This window comes from Amphiura filiformis, chromosome 10 (genome assembly GCF_039555335.1).
Source record: "Amphiura filiformis chromosome 10, Afil_fr2py, whole genome shotgun sequence".
NCBI lineage: Eukaryota > Metazoa > Echinodermata > Ophiuroidea > Amphilepidida > Amphiuridae > Amphiura > Amphiura filiformis.
Window position 1 is genome coordinate 28,570,407 of NC_092637.1, and position 15,759 is coordinate 28,586,165.

At 38.3% G+C, this 15,759-nt stretch overlaps 1 protein-coding gene across 1 annotated transcript in view; it reads right to left on the reverse strand.

Annotated features, from left to right (window-relative positions):
• Positions 1 to 15,759, reverse strand: part of LOC140162702 (uncharacterized) — a 59,719-nt gene that overhangs the window by 23,438 nt on the left and 20,522 nt on the right. The window contains 1 exon segment of the mRNA XM_072185974.1: positions 840 to 1,766. Coding sequence (XP_072042075.1) covers positions 840 to 1,766 — 927 coding nt within the window.

The window sequence follows — 15,759 nt, forward strand, 5'->3', positions numbered from 1 at the left end:
GGTTATGTTAGATTCGACATAATGAAACCTAATTTTCATTCAACATTAGGATTTTCCATTGAAAATCCACATTTTGGAAATATCTTCCACAGGGGTGTATGTTTTTCAAATGTAATAAGCCAGAGTTAATCATTTTTAAACCCATACTCCCCCTGTATTATTACCTTTACCTTTATTACTTAATCTTTATCTTCCATAAATGGAGTGAGTAATTCAAATGGAAGTTACCTAAATGTCTATTCTATTCGAAACTTATAGTCCCTCTGTGGAAGACTTAAGCTAAATTTTCCACAGGGGCATTGGGGATTTTAAATGGAATTGCCCATTGCGAACCTTTGACATAGCAGGTTGTAACATCATACAGGAATTGAAAAGTGACTTATATTTTACGATTTTTTTTTATTTGATTTGATTTGTTCGGGTTTTGACAACCCTGGATAACCCAAGAAAGCCTCTATTGAAGCTTATTTCCACTGGGGTCCATTTGAACACCGGGACGGGTTGGGAACAGTCAGGGGTAAACACCCTACTCTTTTCGAAACTGGCTGCGAGATACATGTACAGGTATGGCTCTCTGTACACGGGACCGACGGCTTAACGTCCCCTCCGAAGGACGGAGTACTTTCATGATTCGTTTACCCAATTCTAAATGAACCATGGGAAGAGCGGAAGTCTGAATTTAATCTACAGAGTTGCCAATTAATTTCAGACTGTTTTTTCCAAGTCAATATCCCAGCAAATCGCCACCGCCGGGAATCGAACCCGGGACCTCATGCACTAAAGGCAAGTACCCTAACCATTGCGCCACGCTCTCCCTCGTAAATTTTAAGTTCTATTACCTTTGGCAAATTGAGCCACAAGAATGGGGTTATCCGCCGTAACCAGGCTGGTATAATCTTCCTCAATATTCCTTTCTATGAATCCGCCCTTATCAATCACGATGGTGTGACTTTCTTTATCTTGGTATGTCACCCGCGTTTCATCTCGTGCTGCCACCACGCGGTAGACATACCCAGATTGCCGTCCCATAAAAGGGGGGACGATGTAGCGTGAACCCCAGCGGTCAACTGGAGGAATGTGCTCCACGATATGATCACAAGCGAGAAGATCATTTGGTACAAAAATACAGGCGCTACCAGCAACAACTGAGATTGGTTTATCCGACCGGATTTGGGTGCCGGTTAGACCTTCCGCGCTTCGGAACAAAACGGAATCGTAGCTGAATAAATCGAGTTCGACCTGCTCATCGGCAGAATATTGCACACTCCAATCATTGCTTGGTAAGGCATCATTGCTTAACTGTATTGTCACATGGGTATTTTCACTTAGAGATGAAATTACAAATTCAGCAGGAAGTCCAGTACTTTCCACCTCATTTACATACGTAATCACCACGTACTCCTGACCTAAGGAGGTAGTAGGAATTATGGGAAATGACGCCATGGTTCTTTTTTGTCCTGACACCGCGACTACTGTAATATCATGGTCAGACGATATCAATACTGTCCCATGTATAAAGAATACCTCTCTTTCGTCTGCAATTTCACCTGGTAATGTTACAGTCAAACTTTCCGAATTGGAAATAAATTGAGTACTAAAATATTGGATATCGTGTGATGGAGTGGATATATTCACCGTAGTTCTACTTGCTGAACTGCACGATGTTAGTACTACTTGGAATTCATTGGAAGATGGGTGAAGATTTGGCGGGAAGGCGAATACAAAGTTTTGTCCACAGAGATCTTCCGATCTTTCGGCTATTGCACCTGGAATGAATAATAAGAAATACACGAGAAATTACTTTGTGTATAACTAAAACATTGTAAAGACAATAAAATGTAAACAGCATGGGCAGTTGGGCATCTTTGACGAAAATAATGATTATGAAATTCTCCAGCAAATTCTGAAGTCGCTGCACTGATATTCCGTGCTTCGACCGCAGAATTCCAGCAATTTACACGCGTAACATTTTTCATTAAAGAGATATTTCTGTAATGAAACTGCTTATTTTGCGCTTAGCTTTCACATAATGAAATCATATCAAAAATGTGATTGAAATGCAACAATTATTTCCCAAGAACTACACTGCAAAAATTGTGTCTAGCATGGAGACATGTCTTCAGAAGACATGTCTTAATTTAACGTCTTTGTGCAAGTCACATATCATAACCACATATCTTGTGGTTAGTCATGACTTTATGCATATGAGTCATGTCTAGTTTAGAGACATAGGAAATTGCGATAAGACACGACTCGAAGCATTAGTATTAGTAACTTGTTAGAAGTCACTTATTCAATAATGTGTCTTTAATTAGGACATGAAGTAAGACATGTCCCATTCTGATCGATAATTAAGACATGACTTAAGGCTGGCTACATACTTTGTTGATGTCTTGTAGCTATAGTCATGTCTTGGATAAGGACATAGCTCAAAGTCCCGTCTTTCCACAAGCCATGTCTCCATGCAAGACATGACTTGCATAAGGACATGGCTAAAAAGTGGCTTCAACAAAGTCGCGTCTTAAAATAGTGTCCTCAGGTAAGACACAATTTTTGCAGTGTCAATAATTGGCTTAAATAAAGTCGTGCCACATCTATATCGCAAGTACACCGAATAAGGATTTTATTGCCACCCTGTATGTTTTACATCCTACCAAGCATTAAATTTTCACACCTTATGTGTTATGATAAACTGATATGATACACCAAGTTCTAAGGGACGCACCATTAGATATTATCGGGGGGGCTAGGGAGTTTGGGTCAGGCAGAATTTTTTTTTTTTTTGCCGCCGAAGGCGGCGAATTTTTTTTTTCGCTGCCTTTGAGGCAAATTTTTTTTTTTCTCCGCCTTTGGCGGCGAAGTTGTCTTTTTCAATTTTAATGTATTATACAGAGCTGGGTAGGGGAAATTTTTTTTTTTTTTGCTTATCAGTGAGGCAAAACTTTTTTTTTTACTCATCAGTGAGGCAAAATTTTTTTTTTTACTCATAACTGAGGCAAAACTTTTTTTCAAAAACTCCCTAGCCCCCGATAATATCTAATGGTGCGTCCCTAACCATCCAAATTTCCGTAAACATTAATCTTACATCCAGGTCTCACGAAGATATCATGATATTAATGAATTCATTACTCCTAGTTGTGTCTCAGTAACCATGACAACAGCACGGAAAGTCATGTCGCCGGAGGACATGGTACCTGATAAAGGGATCCCCTAGATACGCTGATTCCTCGTGTTTTTGGAGCTCCGCCTAAAAATTTTAAAACCGTAATACATTATGATAGAGTAAAATTGCAGTGTAGCAGCGAAATTTCCTCGATAAACCTTTAGAGATATGACGGTCAGGTGTGCAACATAATATACAAACCTGGATACCTGTTCTTCTTTGCAGGAGTTCGAATGTCACTTCAGTCTCCAAGCCAATTTGACATTACATTATTTAAATCATAGGCCCAATAAATATCTGCCTGCCGCCTTGTTTATTCCTATGTGGCGTGCCGCTGGGTAACATTCTTGGCCCACTAAAATCCGCCGCCAACCGACCCTACTCCTTGGAGGCGTGGCGGTCTATGGACAATCATGGAAATAGTAGATCATCTACTATATCATGGGACAATCAAGCAATTTAACTTATATTGAAAAGTTCTTCCTTCAGAACGTCCTTGTAGGGTTTGGTGTATAGTCATTATTGAGCTTATATTATTATTTTTTCATTTATTTTTAGTGTGATCAGTTGAAACTACCCTTAATAGCGTGGATATAAGTTTAAAAAGATACCCTTAACATAAAAAATGTGATCAATTGACACCCTTAACAGAAGCAACAACAAAAAAACGCCAACTTTTACTTCGCATTTTCCTCCACACGCTCATGCTGACAACTTGTACGTGCTATGAGTGTTCCTAGTTCATCGTACATTCGCAATAAAAATATCTATCACTACTCATAAATACTTATTAAGTAAATAATGTTTGATATGGCTCAATCTGCATTAACCCCATACAAATGATTGATAAAGGTCTGTGCACTTAGAGATCAAGTTTTCTTGGATTTTGTCATTGAATCATCACCTTCGATGTGGATTTATGATTCATGGACAAAGTAGAGAGTCAATGGGCGAGAAATAGTGGAAATCTACCCAAGTTTAACATGAAAAGCACTTCCGTTTATTATAGATTAAACATATCCTGTATTAGAAGTCCTATATTATACCATGGGCGTCTGTTTAATGTACGTTAATAATACAAAATAATCCATAACAATTTCTAGGTTATTGGAGTTTGTCGATCTCTGTCAGTTCACTATGGTAATGTTCAGTGTCGATCAAAGTAAGGCAATAATACTTCAAAAATAAAATTCTAAATTAAGCTGTAATTAATCGCTTCAGAATGACATCTTCCGTGCTTTGGCCGCATATTGATAGTCCGTCGAGACAGACTACATCCACGTCGCCACGCCTGACGATTATAGTCATTCTCGACGGCCTACATATTCCAGCAGTTTTCCTGGCACACTGAATCAGACTAGACCTGTACTCGCAAGAAGCAGGGGTCAAGGGGGAGGTGGGGTCAAAATTTTCAAATGGCATTTCAATGACAGGTCTAATATTGTGGCTGGCTAAAATTGTTAATTGACCCCATAATTTTTACACCATTTTTTAGTAACTAGTTTTAACCATAGTTATTGCAATAATGCATTATGCAATGCAATGCAAGTTTGTTGCCTAACACAAGATAACTGCACTTGACCATGTTGACCGTGGAAGACTAGTAAGCCAACATTTACTGGTCTCAGTCTTGACGAATGCACTTCTGCGAAGTAATTATCCGGCATAAACTTATCGAGTGCATCAGATATAATAAAACAATATGTAATTAATTGCTGCATTGATATTTTAGTTTGAATATTTAGAAAATAAATATATCTTAAATTATAAACGCTGTCAGTTCAGTGACACGTTAGGAAAATCAATCGCTTCATAAGTTAACTACTACACGGTGAGTGCCGCTACTGTATACAAGGTATACATGGTTCTACAAGGAACAGAAAAGGGTTCTGAAAATGCTAGAAAGAACCATTGTATAGCCCCCCCAGGTAAAATTTCCGAACGGTTCGCCAAAATCGCTTGCCCCCCCCCCTCGGCCTGCCAAAAATCGCTCCCCCCCTTGCACATGCCAAATTTTGGGGGATCCCAATTTGCTCCCCTCCCCAATTTTACCATTCCCCAGGGCTCATAATTATTGCACAGCCCCTAAAAAGGGTTCAATAATGACCAGAAAGAACAATTTTCAAGAACCCTTGGTTCTACATATTGTACAGCCAAGAACCATTTTTAAGTGTATATGCCTACTGTATTTTGTATTAATAAAGTGCATTCCAGGTATTTCTGAGCCCTTAAATGACGAATGCAGACCCTGTACCCAAGGGCATACAGTACACAATGTCAGAACATGTTAGATGCAAATGATGGAAACATCTCTGGACTACATTTTCTTCATTTTTGATGAATCTGAAGTGAAAAGGGATTTATACCTTTTTTACATTTAATTCCCAAGTGATTTGAATCATTACTATCCTTTCACGATAAGTGCTGTGCCGGGTCTTCGAACTAATGTAATTGCTTGATGTGCATTACATGTTGTTCAGTGATTTTGATTTGGCGCGGTGAAGAGAGCGTCAGTTGCGGAAATTAAGAGAACCACAATTAAATCTCTAGATACATATTCTCAGTAGTAAACAATGACCCAAATTTGAATGTATTTTTGGGAATTATGAAAATCTAGTAGAATATAATTATGCAAACTTTTTCGGATACGCTAAAAGTAGAAGTGTTTACACAATAAGCCTAGTAATCATGGTATACACACATTCAACTCAAAATCAGGTAAAAAAATCGTCAAAACACAAAATCTGAGTCGGTCGCCCATTGAACAGGTTTTGCTTCGTCGCTTTCGAGTTTTTAGTTTTGAATTTCGAGTTTCGGGCTTCGAGTAACTACTTCAACATTGATGTTGATGTTTTATGAATTTGAGGGGGTATGGGGGGCAAAGTGAATTTATTGCAAAAACAAAAAGTTGATATTTTCTTAATTTTGGGCAAGAAAAATATATGCAAATGCCCCCGTTTCCTTCACCTCGTATGCCGCCACTTCTTGGCTCCTACACAGCTTTTACAGAATGTTTGATTTTGTGAACAGCATTATATTCGTGTTTGTAAAGGCGAAATTGCAGATGTTTTAATAACATCTGCAATTTCACCCATAAATCGAGCTGATTTTAACATCTGCAACATTGTGATCACATAATACGCAACGTTATCAACAGTGAAATTATCATGGCAAAACTTAATCAGTGATATGATAAGTTTTGACATAATAATGGCGCCTTTAAATATTTACTAGGACATTATTTTATGAATCATTGGATGACAATTATTACATATTAAGCTAATTTTGTTTCCTTTTTCTGTATTTATCATATTTACACATGTAAATCAAGTAGAGTTACAATTACAGAAACTGACAATGGAAAAAAGACCATGACTCTTTAAAATCAACTAAATCAAAATATTTATTAAACCATCGAGATATGATTGAACATAATTATTGAATGTATGTTTCATTATGGATTACGGTGTTCCACGATTGAGGGGTGGTATAATTATGCGTACCCCGGATGTGACGTCTGTGGGTAAACGTTTTTGGCAAGTTGGAGAGGGCCAAGCATTTTTGGCAGATCTAACGGGGAGCAAAAAGGTGGTGGGTCTTTGGGAGCTGACGGCGTACCGGTAAAAGGGGGTCTTTGGGAGCTGCGAACCGGGCTGTGAACAAGTAAAATAAGGTCTTTTGGAGCTGCGAAAAGTCAAAATCAAGGGTCTTTCTTGGCTTTTTGGTTGAAAATCGCCTGAAAAAACAAGAAATATGAGGAATGAGCAATTTTGGGTCTTTTAGAGCTGAAATTATCAAAATCAAGGGTCTTTCGGAGCTCTATTTTGGTCAAATATATAGGGGGTCTTTCGGAGCTGCGAATCCCAAAAGGGGGTCTTTCCGGGGGCGCATACCCGTATGGTCATTTGTGTTGAGTTCCCCCCGGGGGAGCACCCCCCCCCCAAAAAAAAACCCAACAAAAAACACCGGTTTTTGACACGGATTTTGGGGCACCCTATGTCCTAAAACAGTCCCGGAAAACAGTAGGGAAATGTTCAAAATAATGCAAATTTCCAGTTCACTGTTCGCACCATAGGATTAGATCATTTAAAGGTTTTAAATGTGCACGGGCCCCAAAAATCTACCATGTGGATGGGGGAAATAGAACAAAGGGGGAGGGGGCGTAAAATTTGGTACTTATAGAAATGGAGGCCAAGCGATTTTGGGAGACAATTTTGAGTATTCCCACTCTGCTCCAATCCCTCCCCGAGTGGCCTATAATTTTTTATTGCACAGCCTTGTGAGTTGGTTCTGGGGCAGCATAATCGCTCAAGAAACATATCTTTCCATTTCGAGCTTCTTTCCATTCCGTGCATTTAATTTGTTTATTCCTTGTATTGTTTACCCTGAGTCGTGTTATTTTGATAAACAAATCCGTTGCTAAGCAACAATGTCGTGATTAAGCCTAATCTGGGCAAGAATTTGCCAAAAAATGTCCGACTATTTTAGGCTGATATGTACATACTTGGCTATTGATAATGAAAGGCGTTTACAATCTCAATTTGTTTACAACATATTTTTATGTTTCAGATTAGATAGAAAATGAATGATGTGAGTCACGTGATCATGTTGACTTGGCCCCAGGGAAGTAGAGTGATTCAAGTCCCGGAATCAAATGTCTCGTTCGATTGGGCTTGGCTCCAATCGGCTCGGCTCCGTCGTGAAATTTGCTCGCCATCATATTGAGTAAACTAATATGATATTTACTCCGCACGATATACTCGTGCGATACACTCTTTTCATGTTCATTCACCTGTACAGGAAGGACCCTGTGCACAGAAAATAGGGAAAGGATTTAGCATAACAAAGGAACAGGCTCCGACGAGATCCAGCATAAAGACCACCGAGTGCGCGTGAAATTGTCTGATTTACATAACAATGCACACATTTCTTTGGAGCCAACGCCCTTCATATCAATACGCTGGCGAAGTTACGTAATAATCGGATTAACTACCATAGCAACTAGGTGAAAACAATTTTTGAATAAACCGCGCTGCACTGACACGTTCACTCGGTACCTCTGCATTGAACCATATCATGCTGATCACTTGCACCTGCAAGATTAGTATCTTTGAAAAGACCAGTATTGTATCAATCTATGATTGCAAACATACACAAGTGATTAGTTCAACCTGCTTGTAGTGCAGCGCGATATGTTCAAAATTGTTTTCACCTATTGCTATGGTAGTTAATCCGATTTATTACGTAACTTCGCCAGCGTATTTTGTGTAGTTCTGGTTCTCATGCGGGCGAGTACAATACGATACGATACCACACTAAGCCTTTTAGATGTTGACTTTCTCTATAATTTTTGCTATTTTTGCAACCCATCATTAGGCCTATATCATATTTTCACAAAAAGCCACAAAACGGCCAATTATTGATCACCACTTAAATCCCACCCATCGATATACCAAAATCGCTGAAAACGTACCCACAAAACCGTATCCCCGTACACATTCAGCCAGGGAGAACACCATCCATGAAATGTGGTGCCTCAAGTCTGAAAGACTTCTAGGGCCGGTTTCTAGAAGAATGGCTAGTGGTCAGACTTCCTAAGGGACGCACCATTAGACTTCAAGGGGTGGGGAGGAAGTTTTGAAAAAAAAAAAAATTCCCCCACTACATGAGCAAAAAAAAAAACTTTCCCTACCAACACTAAAAAACCCAAAAAACAAAAAACCTTTCCTCACCAAACTGTATAAATGCATGAATATTAAAAAAAAAAAAACTTGTCGCCTTTGGCGGCGAAAAAAACCCAACTTCGCCGCATTGGTTGGCTAGTCTGCTGGCTCAGGAAGCTAGCACTATTATAGCCAAGCTTCGAGCAACCGGACCTTAATGTTTAATCGAAACAAGAACGTCACCGATGCGATGTCGAATTAATAGTTTTGGCATATCAAACCGTATGCATGATATGACAACATTGTTAGTCTGGCTTCATATGAAACATGGAAACTGTAGCCTCTATACTATGCTTGGCTATCTATCTTCTCTCTGGGTCGGCTTCATTTTAGGTTCACTAGTCTACTCTGATGTCATGGTTGTCATGTCATCCACAATTCCACATGAAAGCAATGATCATGGGGAAAATGTCTGAGAAAGAATGTAGGGCACATTGAGCATGTTGAGAGAACGCATTGGTATTCTATAATGGAAAGAAGTTCCAATCGTACAAATAGAATGGTATTCTATCATAGACTCTATCTAGTCATCCTTTTTACAGGTGTTAACACGGGGGGGGGGGTGGTCTTCGCATCTTGGATAAAGATGTACGAGGATGGGTCACGGTTTTGGGGTACCTTTTAGCAAATTCGGTATATCGGTGGGTTTTGATCGATGCGCGCAGGTGGGCATATTTGAGCAAAAGTGCCCTTAAGGGCTGGGGTATGAACGTTTGGACAGTATTTACTTTGGGACATCAGAGCACATCAGACATATCGAATTGCATTCTGAATACGAAGAATGTCATTCTGATATCAAATAATTTTGATTTTTGAAATTCGCAATTTAATACACATTTTATGGCAAATCATTAAAATTGATATTTTTGATATTTAACAGTACTTGAAGTAAACTTTATAAATCTGATGATTTATACTTAAAGTGTATGTAGGTGGGATGAAAAGCCGACGATCAATTGAAAATTTAGACCTTTCGTATTGAAGATAAGGATTATTAAAAAAAAAAAAACCAAAAAAAATAGGTCTTTTTGGGAAAAAATCCATATCTTCAATATGAAAGGTCAAAATTTTCAATTGACCATCGGCTTTTCCTCCTGCTACATACACTTTAAGAATATATCATTAGATTTATATAATTTACTTCGAGGACTGTTATATATCAAAATTTGAAAATATCAAATTTTTATAATTTGTCATAAAATTTGTATTATTTTGTGATTTTCAAAAAATGAAAATTATTTGATATCAGAAAGACATGCTTCGTATTCAGAATGCAATTCGATAGGTCTGAGGTGCTCTCATGTCCTACAAAAAATACTGTCGAAACGCAATAAACGCTCATTTTAGATCCCTTAAAAGCACCCAATTCGGATAAATTTTGATTTGTGAGGGGGGTGCTTTTCACGGTGAAAAATTGGTATACCGATGGGTAGCAAAAACATCAAAATGTATCTATATTGAAAAAGTCAGCATCCGATATCCAATAGTGCATATATGCGTGACACACCCCGTACAAAAGTTTTCAAAGACCCCCCCATTCTTGAGTACCGCCAATTCCAACCCTTCAATTTCTGATATTTTTTCGTGCCCTAAAATTGAGTGACATTGAATACTTTTTTTTTCAAGTATTCAGTTCATCATGATCTGGGGATTTAAAGTAAAATACTTGATTGTGAGTCATACTCACAGACAACTCGCATCTCAACCTGGTTTCAAATTTGTTTTGGCATTCTTGCAAAATCGAAAAGTAATACTAAGGTTTACCTAGACCTCATATGAATGTTTAAAGTCTTACGGATTTCCGGTACGTGTGCAGATTATTAAAAAGAAAATCGTTTTAAAACACAATTTTTCCCCAGCAAATATACTTTCATTTTTTTCCCGATTTTTTTTTTTGAAAAATAATTTTTCTATTCTTCGGCCCTTTTCTTTGGAGGGTTAGAAAGCTTTCAAAAGGGGTAATACCTCTCAATGCACATAAGATGAAAGATAAATAAAAATATTAATACTAGTGAACTTTTTTCAAAATTACTTTTCTATATAAAATTATACACAGCAAAATTCTTTGTTTATGGATTAGCAATTGAGGAGAAGTATTCAGGTATCGCGTCCATGCAATACTCAATCTGAAAGTCCCAAATATTAATTTGAGTGCGGGGCTCAAACACCCTTATGCCACCAATTCCATGTTTCAGATACCGGGGCCCGGGGGTATCCCTGGTTAAAGATTATACGGGGATATGCCAGTTTTGAGATTATGTATTGTGTATGTAGGCCTAATATTCATTGAACATATTTTTGAACATATCTGTAAAAATCGTCATTAAAAAAAAAAAAAATTCTTTTCAGGATTTAGGATCGGTCACTGAGGGCAACATAACATTTTTTTTGGCCTATGAGGCACGTACCAGTATATGAACTCTGAGTTAAAATCTGGGACAAATAGCCAAAAATAGGTTTAGCTTTCATCGGTAAAATATCAAATGATTCCGTTTTCCTAGGCTAAAGGTGGCCATATTGGAATGTGAACCTATTTGTCTGTGCTGTAGGTATATCAATACAAAAGCTTAAGTTTTGACAAGACTTTAGGCACGTTTGAACATGGGATGTCGACTGCATGCTGCAGACGACATGTTTCAAATTTTCTTTAAAAATTCAAAAATTTCAGAAATGTCAATTTTTATGCCCATATTTGGAATCAGCATGAAAAATGCATAAAAATGAGTATAAACAAGCCCAGTGTTGGTTCAGTGGTTCTTGAGATAGCTGTTCAATTTGAGAAAATATCACACAATTTTGACATTTGATATCAGCACGCAAGGCATTACGCACGTTTGAACTTTTCACTCCCCTGTTTCCGTAAGGGGTTGTCAAATTTAATGGACAAAAAAGTTTTCAATCCTTCCAATTTTTTGTATTATCATCCAGATCATGTCCCTACAGAATACGTTAAAGTATGCCAGGTGCTTACTATTTTCCAGAGACCATTTCCGAAATAAACTGGGAAAGCTTGCAATAATTGTGTGTAGGACCCCCGGGTAGGGCCTACCCTTCTTCATCATGAAGAGTGGCCAGTTCAGAATAAACAACATTTTAGTTGCATGGCTCTCTGAAGGCCAAAAAAAACTTGTTGTGTTGCCCTCAAGTGGGAAAATGGGAAATTTGGGTCGGACGGTCGGATTTTTTTTTTTTAAACCTTCAGTTTTTAAAAATCCCCTCAAATATTAAATAATGCTTCTTCAATTAGGGGACATTTGTCAATTTTGACTTCTGGATACCTGTTAGACAACAACTAAGTCTTTCAATAAAATATTAATTTGCAGTGAAAAACATAGAGTTTTTGAACAAATCTGTAAAAATCATGATTAAAAAAAAAAATTGCGACCCTGATTTTTCAGGATTTAGGGTCGGACGGTTGAGGGCAACACAACAATTTTTTTTTTGGCCAAATTTTTGTGCACATTTTTTAGGCGAACATGTTTAACGGTGGCCGTATACCTGCACCTACCCTATACTACTATCACTACGTTTCGGACTTTCCCACCAAAAAGTGCATGGTTATTTCTCCGAACATTTTGGCCACTTATGATCCAGAAAATCCAGACTTTCAAAGTGTCTGAATCCTCTGAATACGAAAAAGTCCAGTAAAAATAGTTTCGAAAACCCTATTTGAGGGGATCATTTTAACAATTCCGTGATTCTACAAACATTTTATTGCATTTCCAAGCTTAACATTGACTAGAATTTCGGGTAGGCCTACAGGGCGTTAGTCCGACACGCCGCTAGTCCGACACTCCGCTAGTCCGACACGCCTTTAGTCTGAAATGCACTGCACCAGTTCGACACGCCGCTAGTCCGAATCTAAAATACACTCTGCCAGTCCGACACGCCGCTAGTCCGAAAATGAAAACCACTGCGCTAGTCCGAAATTGAAAACCACTGCGCTAGTCCGAATCTGGACAACACTCCTTCAGTCTGACACTGCGCTCACCTAGGTTTCATTATCATTGAGGTATAGGACTTTTTATTTTTTCGGAGAAGAGCAGGTAGGGCAACTACTTGATTATATTTCTACATGTTCATACTACATACTCTGAAAATTTTAGAAAATTTGCACAAGTCCATTTTTTAAAAATCACATTTTTGTTCCTAAAATGGGGGTTATAGCGCCCTCAACGGGCACTCTCTCCATAGGGCTACATGTAAAGACCAGTTATAGACAAATGGCCCTAAAATAAAACGGACTCGTGCGAATTTCCTCAAATTTTGCATATGATGTAGATTTAACATCTGGAATGTAATGCAAGTGATGTCTTTGCTGCTCTTCTAAATTCATTTTTAAAATGTCCGCCCCAGACCAAGGCGCGCTAGTCCGAATCTAAAAAACACTGGGCTATAGTCCGAAACTGAAAACCATTGCGCTAGTCGAATTTGAAAAACACTGCGCTAGTCCGAATTTGAATTTGGGGAAACACGGCGCTAGTCTGATATTCCGACTAGCGCAGTGTTTTTTCCAACTAGCGCCATGGTTTTCAGTTTCGGACTAGCGCAGTGTCGGACTGAAGAAGTACTAGCGCAGTGTATTTCGGATTCGAACTAGCGGCGTGTCGGACTGAAAACTGTGTTTTCAGATTCGGACTAGCGGTGTCGGACTGTTGCAGTGGTTTTCATTTTCGGACTAGTGCATGCTTTTTTTTGGACTAGCGCCGTGCTTTTCATTTTCGGACTGACGTACCTCTAAGTATAGGGAATTTGTATTTGTGTTGTCGGACTAGCGGCGTGTCGGACTAGCGGCGTGTCGGACTGAGCCCAGAATTTCAGTCGTTTTTAAGAGGCAAACCTGCAAATCCAGACATTTCTTTTATTGAAAAGTTGCTGCTTTTATAGGAGGTGTGCATTTTTTTTTGGAATAGACCAATAATCCACACATGGATTTAATTCTACCTATTTTGTTTTAATGCTTACTTTTTAAGAAATAAATTATTTTTATCGGAAAAATGGGAGGGGAGTACTTCCTTAAGAGTCAGTCACCTTAATGGCTTGTAAACTTGAATCAGTCTGACCGTGAACCAACTTAACCTGGGGATTTAGCAATTCGTCTACGCAATTGTATTTATTTTATTTCAGTATGTTCAGAATGGTTTAATACTAAATGGATGAACTTGAGGCCACGTTCAGAAAATGATTCCTTTCAATCCGTCGTACAAATAAAGATTTAAATAATATGGGTAGGCGTAGGGGAGAGCGGGGAGTGTTCGCCCTAGGGGCAGGTTCGCCCACCCCTTGTTTCTCAGCACTACGGCTATCAGGGAATTTGGTGATGGCAAAATTAGGTGACATAGGTCATTATAAACTTCTCATATTAGCTACGCGACATATAGGGACGTGTTCATCGAACTGCAGCCAAAACAAAAAAATTACACCAAAACGTAATTTTTCTTGCATTCATAATGTTGTATTATCATTGATACATAAATACAGATGGTTTTAATGGAAATCTGTATTGGGAACATATGGGATTTGTCAAAGATTTAATGCAGTTATAATCTCCTTATTTGATTTGTGTTTTGCATACCCTGAAGAAAATACAAAAATGTGCACAAGGGGCTCGTTCGCCCTTTTGAGGATGGGGCATGTTCGCCCTATATCTTCCCCGGGCGGACTTACCCCAAACTGGAGGGCGAACCTGCCCCATCAGCGTATTATGCAAAATATTGATAATTAAAAAATTAAACAAGGTAAAACTACTGAAAAACATGTTTTTTTAAAGTTATGTGATATCGGTATTACTCATACCACAGTTTATGTCCTAATCCATTTCTCCCCGAAGTTGTAAACATGATACGTTTAAGCTCACTTTGGACCCCTACATTTTACCCTGACCCGACCCCTGCAACAAATTTAGTGACTCCCCAGAAGAGAATGAATGCCCTGTATACTCTTGCTAAATGTTTGCATTGAATATGTTATTGTTATGCAATGTTTAAACCTTTTTTGTGATTAGGGTGAACTTACCCCACCATATGGGCGAACCTGCCCCAATATGGGGCAAGTTCGCCACTTTGCAAAACTTTTTTTTTTGCTCTATCCTGTTGCTATTGTAAGGCCTATAGGTCTGGGATTGTGGCCGTATATAGCTAAGACATAGGGCTTTCACATGGGCTAATCAGGTCATCCCTAACCTTAAAATTGACATCGCTAGGCTGGTCAGAAAAAAATAGGGCGAACACTCCCCGCTCTCCCCTACTCCTAAGTAGGATATGACTATGTTACGTGCAAAAGTTACTGAATATGTACTTGCTTGCAAAAGAACAAGATGTACAAAAATGCGAAACTATTAATCCTCAAACGGAAAATTAAAATTTTACCCTGTAACCATGGTAACCAGTGGATTATATACAAGGTGTCTCTGAACGAACTGTACACTGCAAAAATCGTGTTTAGAAATTCAACACTTTTCTTGCACTACGTTTCAAAACATGTTTGATTCCTAATTTCAAGACATCATGTGTTAAATTCCTAAACACAAGGCATCAAATTCCTAAACATGTGTAGATTTTAAACATATATTTAAAAACGTGGTGCAAGATAGTGTTTATAAAGTGTTTAATATTGTGACATATTTTTTACAGTGTACCGTTTGAAACTTTAATATTTGGGTATTATTTATCCCTAAAAAGATGGAAATTTAATATTTGGATATTCTTAATAATCAAACATGACCGAATTTTATTTGGTGTATCTACATAGTAAAAGACATTTCAAATGCTGTTTGAATTGTGAAAATCGACTATTTTGTTATAAACATGGCCTATATCTGTATGTAGGCATAGGTTCGAGTCATTGAATAGATGAATGAGGTGTGATTTTCAA